This window comes from Psittacula echo (assembly GCF_963264785.1).
Source record: "Psittacula echo genome assembly, chromosome: 7".
NCBI lineage: Eukaryota > Metazoa > Chordata > Aves > Psittaciformes > Psittacidae > Psittacula > Psittacula echo.
In genome coordinates, this window is record NC_137740.1 from 49,652,585 (window position 1) to 49,661,798 (window position 9,214).

Genomic DNA, 9,214 nt, shown 5'->3' on the forward strand with positions numbered 1-9,214 from the left:
CAAAAGAATAACAGGTACATCAGTCAGACAAATACAACCCAACTCAACAGAAGCTTTTAGATAACTGCACCAGCAGCAGTATTTCCTTTAAACTTACTTGAGAGAATGAGGCCAGAGACAAAGAACTGTGACACATTTTGATGTTGGATCACAAAAAATTGCATCTCTGGCAGTATATGGACAAAGCAAGCAGTATTTCCCTCCACATTGGGGTATTAATCCAGGCTGTCTCTCAGACATTGCAATAAATACTTTATCTAAATTGGGTTTGCTACAGATGCCCAGGTAGTATTGTACCAGCTGGCTGCAAACTCACCAGCCTGCCCATAATCAGTGGGTAAATACTGTCTGTAGCATCATTCAAGATGCACAGTGGCCACCCAACTACCCCCTTATATACCCAGGCTGTGCACTGTCAGATGAGAAGTTCTCAAATACATATTTTCATGTCATGAAACAAAAGGATTTCATAGTATGCCTGACAAGGGAAGTCTGTAGGACAGCAGTTAGCTTTGTTGAAGTCTAAATACAACATTTCCTCATTAGCCATCAGGATATTGGCCACAAAGGTGTACTTAGACTCTGGCCGACAGCTAAAGACCATGTGAGTAACACCCACAAAGTACTGGTTAGCTGGGCCACTGTGTGCTACGCCAGCCCAGCATGTTACTGACCTGCTGCTTGAGAAGGGCTTGGCAAATTACAGGTGCATTGTGAAGGCCATGAGATCTCTTCACTCCTTTGGTACTTGCAGTCTCCAGGAGCCCTGAAACAAATCTAGATGAGAAAAATCAGAGCCCCTTCTCCCACTATCCCTGAAAGCTATCAGCAATAAAAGGCAAGAGTGGGGACACAGATCTATCAGACTCAAAGATATGAGCCGTGAGAATGCTAAGGATCCTATTGGACCTGCTAGCATTCCTCAAAGGGGACATGTTCTGCGTGTTCTCTGGAGAGCAGGTATTTTTCTCCATCAATAGAACAAACAAACATATTTTCCTTGGAGCCATTTTACATGTGCACACACACAAACACAGCACACAGCAAACAAGCACAGTCTGGTTCATAGAGCAGGATTTTGTCCAGAGGCATGGGTAAAGCTTTCCTCGCTCCATCTGCTCTGACGTGTCTCCCTTGGTACCTGTTCATTTCTGGTCACTCCCCTTGTCTGCTCAGTGCATAATGCCTCCTTTCAAATCACACCATAGCCACAGAATCGTCTCTCTCACCACAACTGGGGCTGTGTCCTTCAGACACCTGCTGAAAATATGTGTCTGTTGGAAAGCCTTCAAGCTTCAGCACTTTCATGCTGCTCTGGGCTTGGTCATGTCCCCATCCTCTGGCACCAAAGACACTCAAATTGCCTTTCCAATTTGCTGGAAGTGGGGCAATGTTACTTGTTTGTCACACTGCCTCACATGCCAGTAATACTCTGTAATAATAGCAGCTATGCTTGCAAGACATTGGGTTGCCAGCGATAAGAGCAGTTGCTGCGTGGATCATAGCACTTGTGTTCAAAAGACCAGCAAGTATTTCCCCTCCTGATTACAAATTGGGAGCTCCCTCTGCAGCCCTGTCCTGATCCTGCAGTTCTGGTACAGGCAAAATGCCATTTCTGCCACTTGCCCTGTCCCCGAACATGGCAGGGTCCCAAAACACAGCCTTGTGTCCTACATAGGTCCTACTGTCACTGCCCAGGAAGAGGGAGCAGCTGGAGCGTAGGTTTTCTTACATGAGAAACCAGCTTCTCAGTGCAGCGTAAGCAAAAGGGCAAATAAGGAAGACTGTACTGCATGGGAAGTAAGGAGAAGGCTAAGTAAGACAGAAGTCCCTGGAGGACAATTCAGCAAGGCAACCCCAAATCCACTGCAGAAGTAAGCAAGGAACATCTCGAGCGCAAGGCATCCCATGGCCCTGATGGAATGAAGACAGCAAGCCCTGAAATCTAGAGTTGCCAGCAAGTCCTGCACTGACTGCAAGAAGCATCGCTCTTTTCACACCTAACAAAGCTCTTTTCTGAAGAAGGTAACTGAAGCCATAGGGCATTCAGCCCAGGGTCCTACCTAGCACTTTCTCCACAACTTTCTGAATTCAGCTCACATAAAATCACTGCCATCTGTTCCCACATAGGCCCTATGTTGTCCCTAATCAAGTCTATCAGAGGCCTCAAGGCGAGAGGCCCTATACAAAGGTCATGCTTGTTTTGAGCTCATGATGCTTAAGACAGCAGCCAAAGCAGAAGGCAAGAAGCTAGAACAGGCAACAGAAAACAAAACCAAACACGTATTCATTTTTACTATGTTTAATAGAGTTTGTAATCCACAGACGACACGAGCCAACGCCAAAATAAGGGTGCAGGAGGAGCAGAAAAAACCTTTTGCTGAAAGATGACAAGTAACAGTGAAAGAATTATCAGCAAAGGTGGTTTTCAGAGGGTTGATGATGGAAAGGCTCAAGCCTCAGCGCTCTGATGGAAAGGCTTGCTTCAAAGTGAACATTACAAAGATTATCTCTTCACATTGTTGGTGGGTCCCATATTCAAAGAGGCAGGAGAACAAGGGTGAGCCATCTGGCCCAACCCCCATGTACTGCAGATCTGAATAAGCACACAGGCCCTTGAAGAGGATGCTTGGTTTTGTCCAGTGTGCTGGATTTAAAGGGCTTTTGTTGAGGTAAACTCCCAAATCTCTTCGACCCTTTGGGTCTGTAGGATGAGTGTAGAGCAACCAGCTGTCTTGGCATCTGGCATCAGGGGGAGGTGGGAAGGCAGTTACACTTCCGTGACAACCAGAAGGAGGTTCTACCAGCATTTCAACCCGCTGGCCTTCCTCAAAGTCAACCCCGTGGTTGTAGCTGACAGCCTGGATTCTGGCTCCCCTGCTGCTCCTTGCATTGCAGTAGAGGACCTTCCTGCCACAGGTATGTACCTCCGCGACCTGGCACTCCACTGCGCTCTCCTCTCCAACAAAGTTCCCAATCTCCCACGTTGTCCCATGATCAGAGCTGATGAAGCAGAAGGCATGAGGGGTGGGGTGTTGCTTAGGGTGCAAGATACGATAGGCATAGGCAGGAATCACAAGGCTCCGGGCCCTGTTGAGCAATTGTAATCCATGACCTGGTCCCACTGCAAAAGTCGCCCAATTCTTATACTCAGTGCTAATGGTACTGTTGGTGACATCCTGGGCAGTGCTCCAGGTCTGCCCTTGGTCCATGCTAGTGACATAGCAGAGACGTACCAGGTTGATCTTTGTCCTGAGCTGATGCTGCTCAGAGATCTTTCCTGGGACAGCTATGAAGAATAGGATCAATTTCCCTGAGACCTCATCGTAAACAGGACAGGGGTTCATAGATCGGTGGTCTTTTAGCTGCGCGTTGACAATGGTCTCCATGCTACTCCACTGCCAGGCCCCGTGTGAAGGGAAACAAGAATGAAACACACCATTACAAACAGGTCCACGTTTCAGTGTAAAGATGGCTGGATAAAAATTAGAGAAGAGCATGAAAAGAACAGAAGGGAAGTTAGTGGATAGAGCAAGAAATGGGAAGACAGTACACTGGCACTGCCAGACATAAGTGAAAATCATTTGGATGACACAATGCATGTGCACCTCACCAAACAGGTGGGGTTTGCCCTTTTTCGTTATTACTGAGGAACTGAAATCTCATTGCAGCTCATGTCTGACACACAGACATGCCCAGTGGTCAAAGTGTACAGACACTGTGCTGTCTGTTTCTTAGGAAGTCAGCTAGGTAACTGCACCCTTTTCAAGTATCCTAGGTGCTGAGAAATTCCTTTCCATTCAGATTCCTGTTCCTCCATTTGTGTGAATAACTATACCAGCCCACACTGAGGCATCTCACTAGAGCAAACTGTATGGCTTTACACACTCTGGTGTGGAAACTTGGACCCTGAGTCGTCCAACACAGAAAATAGGTTGCAGAGCAGGTGTAACAACCCTCCAAGCCCTGTCTGTCTTTAAATGAATAGCAGCTGGCATAATCACATTTCTGACACTAACATTGCAATTAGAAAATTATTCCTACATCGTGTTATTGGCTTAGTAAAAGCAGCATTATTTTCCAGTAAGCTTATATTAATTGGCTTTTCTGACTTGCTCATTGCCCTTTTTGGTCGTGTCTTGTCTTTGTCTATTCCATCAGTGTTAACTTTCTGGGAATATTTATTATTTCCATTTTAAGAAATTCTAGCACGTGAACACAAATTACTGAGTTTAAAACCAACTGAGCCATACCTAACTGAATTACACAGGGTTACACAAAATGTTACCTGAATGGTATGGACACTGCAGGTGCACTCAGAAGCTGCTTCTGCTAGGCATATCCCAGCTCTTAAGAGAGTCTATAGTCTATGACAACCAGTCACCAAGAAAGGATTGGAATACAAAAATATAATGACTTTTTTTTCCTCAAGACATTAATGCATTTGCAAATGCAAAAAAATATTATAAATAGAGTATCCACCACCCCCAGTCACCCAGGAAGATAACTGTTAATAATAACTAGTTGATTAATAAGGTAGCCAATTCACTGGCACAGACAAACCAGACGGTTTTGCGTGGGGTGATTAGCTGTTCTGAATTGGTTTTTAAACCAGAAATTAGTCCTAAGAAAATTCACTCCTCCCCATCCCTGTGGCATTCCCTATTTCTGCCTCTCCTCCACATCTTTGCTGTTGCAACAGGACTTTTGTCCCATCTCTCCATCTGCTTCCCCAGCTCTGCAATGGTGGGTCAAATCCGAGCAGTTATAATCACACAGAATCACAGATTGGTTTGGGTTGGAAGGAACTTTGAAGATCATCTGACCCCACCCCCCCTGCCACGGGCAGGGACACCTTCCGCTAGACCAGGTTGCTCAAAGCCCCGTCCAACTTGGCCTTGAACACTACCAGGTACAGGGCTTCTCTGGGCAACCTGTTCCAGTGCTTTATGGCCCTCACAATAACCAACTTCTTCCTTATATCTAATCTAAATAATGACACATGCATTACTTAACAAGCAAATTTGTCTCGTGTAATTGGGGAGAATGAAAAGCTGCCTTCTCCCACAGTGAGAGGGCACGCATTCAACTCATGCGGGGACAAGTGAGCAGTACAGGTGAGCAGCCTCCTCCCTTTCCTCCCCACGCTGGTACCTGCACATGGTGAGTGGTTGGTTCATATGTGCCCCTGCGCATTGCTATTAGCTTGGCATGTTCATCCACCACATCCTCCCGTTCCTCAGCGAACGCCAGGATGATGCTGAACCGTGGCAGGTAGAGCAGAGCTGGAATTCGATAGCTCCAGGTACCATTCCGGAACAACGTCTCTTGCTTCAAGACAGGAAATGAAGCCATCGTGCTAGGGGGAAGAAGAGAAAACACACTGCATTTGACCCACATTTAACACAGCAAAACAGGACAGATTTCACTGCTTTTTGCCCTCCCTGCTCAGTGGGACCTGTCCTGCATTGAAACATAACTTCTACTTTCAGCTTTGTCTTTTTATTGTGCTTTTCCAAAGAGAACCCACGTATTGCATACTGGCAACACAGGAGCAGCATGACTGATCTTACTGTAGTGATGCAAGTACAGTAACAACAGTTAATGAGAAGCTGCCTATGGTTTGTTGTTTCTTTTTAATTAAATCCATGGGCTGGGATTTTTGTGGATTTGCTTTGCAATTCAGCAAACTGTTGATAATTAAACATTATAGTATTTTCCCTCAGAAGACCATTACTGTCTTTGTTGACTGTGTTTCCAAAACGCGGCACAGAACTTCTGCTTTGCCAAACAGGAGCTTAAAAGCCCATCTCAATGACACACTGAGGCAACCCCTGGCCTCCGCTGTGTCCCTATTTGAGGACAGTGAGCACTAAGCATGAAAAAAGAAAGAGAACATCCTTCCCCTATAAGATTAAAAAATCGTCTGAATGGTGTCCCATTCCTTGTCATCTGTACAGTGAATTAAAAGCAACATTATGGAGGAAGATAAATATGAGGAAGCATTTAGGGAAGCTACCTCTATGTAAGTGGTCTGTGCTATACCCCCACACAGCCTCTCTTCCTCAGACCTACTCAGCCCTCTATCCTCTTGCACCAAGCCTCTCGTACCCTGGTGGAACCCCACTATCTCAGGGGAATTATGTCTGAGCAGCAGGGGGAAAGATCTCTGACACGACATACCAGAAGCTGAAGGCCTGAATATCCTCTGCTCAGCAGGGATAGGGGAAAAAAATATTAGATCTCTGACGCATTGAGTGGGTAGGATGGCAGGGAGAAGATGACAATACACTATGAGTAAGAAATTCAAATGCCTCCTACCTCAGCTGAGGCAAGACTTGCTGCGCTCTTCGTTGAGGATTCGCGTATTTACCTAAATCTTGGAAAACTCTGTAGTGGCTATTGGCCAGGTATCAGATACTCATGTTTTTGAAGGCTTGGTCTTGATAATCCAAGACCAGATGGAGGCAACCTGACAACTGCTTATGCAGCTGCAGAGTGCACATATCTACCTGGAGAATAGTTTCTGCTATTCCATCTTAGAAGAGAAAAGATTATATTAGCCAGCATAACTAACACAGACTTGGTTAACAATTTGTTTGGTGGTTTTGTGTGTGTTTGTTTTGGGGTTTTTTCATTGCTGATTACTGAGTTAGGACAGCACAGATAAGCTGAATTAATCCTCCTCAGACAGGACCATCACATTATGCTCTATCCAGATCCATAGCTTGGCAGCGAGTATTCAAACATCCCTTGTCTTCGCCTTCCAGATGCTATAAATATCAACGAGATTTTTCAACTCGCAGCACTGATCAAGAGGATTTGAACTGCACTGTCTTAGCTAAAGGCAGCTGTACAGGAGACAAAGGAGATGTAGGAAAAGCCACAGGAGACAGAAATCTATCTCCGAAGAGTAGCTGTTTCCTCCTTACTGTTGCTGATGAAATGGCAGTCTGAGAAAAGGCAGCAGCACCATTACTATACAGAAACATTACCAGAATTTGATCACAGCTATCCATGCAGCAACATGAACAAAATAGGAAGACCCTCCTAGAACAAATAACTGTGCTGTTCAGTACTTACCAGCATGGATCTGGCTATTTATACAGACCACAGTCATGGCTGTGTTCTCATGGCTCCTGAAACAGAAACCCACTAGAGTGCTTCCAGACTATTTAAAGGGAGATTATTTAAAGGGAGATTAGTCAGCCTGCCTAGTGCAACGTGGGTTCCCTGGCATTCCTGCTCATGATGCCATTCTCATACTGCAGTCCTGCTTCAGGGCAGGGCAAAGGGAGATGAAAAGAAAGGAAAACAAAAACAAGGGGAGAATGGAGATCTAGGCTGCCACACAGAGTCCCCAGTGCAAAGACAAGAAACCAGGGCCATGGGAGGCTGTGCTGCAGTGTACTGCATCCGAGTCCCTCCCATACGAGCCTGTCATCTGTGAACATCTCTGCCCATGCTCTTAGTCCTTAGTCCACTGAGCTCTGTGAGATGCTCATTGTGAGTGTTGCAACACTTCTCTTCCTCATATTGCCAAATGTGGTTTGAGGGAAGGTGGGATGTTAAAAGGCTGGGAATAACTGCCATAGAAACAAGCCCGAGGGTCCTGGACTCAGCACCTGCAACTATAATTGAGGAAAATACTAAAATCAAGTGAATTCCATCTATTTGAAGACTGAAAAGGGGAACATGTGTTGAGTATGTGTGTATATGTGTGTATACACACATTTGAATATACTCTCCCTACACACAATGTGGGTATTATGTCTGTATGCATATATACACATGCACACTGTACCCATCTGCAGAAAAACACTTCCATACTTTTTGAAACACTCTTCAAGTCAGTATTCAGCTGCTTTTACCTTCTCCCTTGTGGGTCCTCAAGCAGAGATTGAGTCACAGCAGTTTGAGTTTCACACAGAATCAAAAATGCAGAATCTTTAAATAAGCTTGAAGTTCTTAATATACTTATTTAAAAATAAATAGCGCTGCATTAGTTACTTCTCCAGCCAACTGGAAGGAATCTGTTTTTCTCTTGACCTCTACCCATTTTCAAACCCAAAACCACTAGCTACACCCTCCTGAATAAAAGAGAAGTAAGATTAGCAAATCATCGACAGGACAGCCACATGAAGAGTGTTCAAAAGCTCATACTCTAGCACTGCAGGAATTCATATCATACACACCAGTCCCTCTGAGGTTTAACTGCCAAGGGATGCATGTGTTCATGGTACTACTTTGCTCCTAAACCGTACTGAAATAGCAGTGGGTAGCCTGGAAGGAAGAAGGTAGCAGCGTTGCAGCCAGCACGATCTAAGGACATTGGCAAGGCAAAGTTTGTGGACCAACAGCAATATATTCTGAAAGACCAAGAGGTTTAACTGGAAAAACCCACAAACTTGTGGGAGCACAAAGGCCTGAAATACAAGCAGGAGACTGGAGAGCAGCACGCAAACTGCTCAGACCAGTATCAATTCAGTCAGCTTGGAGTTAGCTGTGCTTTTGCATGAGGTAAAAGGGTGAGAAAAGGGAAGCAGAGTCTGTGTGTAATTCTTTCCCAGGAGAAAAAGAGGTAGCTGGTAACCTCTTTCCAGACGACAGAGATGCTAGTGAGGGAAAGGGAAGTTTATCAGGTAACCACTGAGCCAGTATTCCCTTCCACACTTTGGTATTTCCTGGAGTTTTGCATTTATTTGCCAGGTTTATCCGTGTGAAGTGTCCTGTTCAGGGAGACTGACCTCTACCTGCAGTTCCTCTCCAAGGCACCAGGGAAGCTGCTGCACTGAGATCCAGTACCTCACCTTCAGGCGGAACTGGGCGGACACGAGGAAGTACGGGCACAGTGGAAACACATAAGAGAAGGGGGGAGTTAAATTGGAGGAAACCATTACTCATAGTTTGCAAGTTATACGGCTGTAACGATTTCCAAAGCAGAGACTGTCTCCAGCACACCAGAAGAGTCAAAGCAATAACAGCTGTCAACAAATGGATCTGTGATGGATCTGATGCCTGGAGGGAGCCCAAACAGAAAAAAGGATAGATGCTGGCAGACACCAGGAGAGGGTACTTGTTCCTTCCACTTTTATCCTTCAAGGAAGCTCACACGGACTTGTCTAAAGAGCAGGATGAGCTCTTGCATGTTTATTTGCCCTCTCCAAAAAAAAAAAGTGGCTAAAAAGGATAACGTTTCCCCTGGCCTCAGCCC

At 45.4% G+C, this 9,214-nt stretch overlaps 1 protein-coding gene across 1 annotated transcript; it reads right to left on the reverse strand.

Moving 5' to 3' along the window:
- Nucleotides 1-2,459: 2,459 nt before the first annotated feature.
- On the reverse strand, nt 2,460-8,794 carry NEU2 (neuraminidase 2; the record flags this gene model as incomplete). Its single annotated transcript, XM_080624031.1, has 3 exons — nt 8,754-8,794; nt 5,155-5,359; nt 2,460-3,398 (listed from the first exon to the last, which is right to left on the reverse strand). The coding sequence occupies exons 2-3, from the start codon at nt 5,353-5,355 to the stop codon at nt 2,460-2,462; spliced, it is 1,140 nt and encodes a 379-aa protein (XP_080480157.1). The 5' UTR covers nt 5,356-5,359; nt 8,754-8,794.
- Between the last annotated feature and the right edge of the window lie 420 nt (nt 8,795-9,214).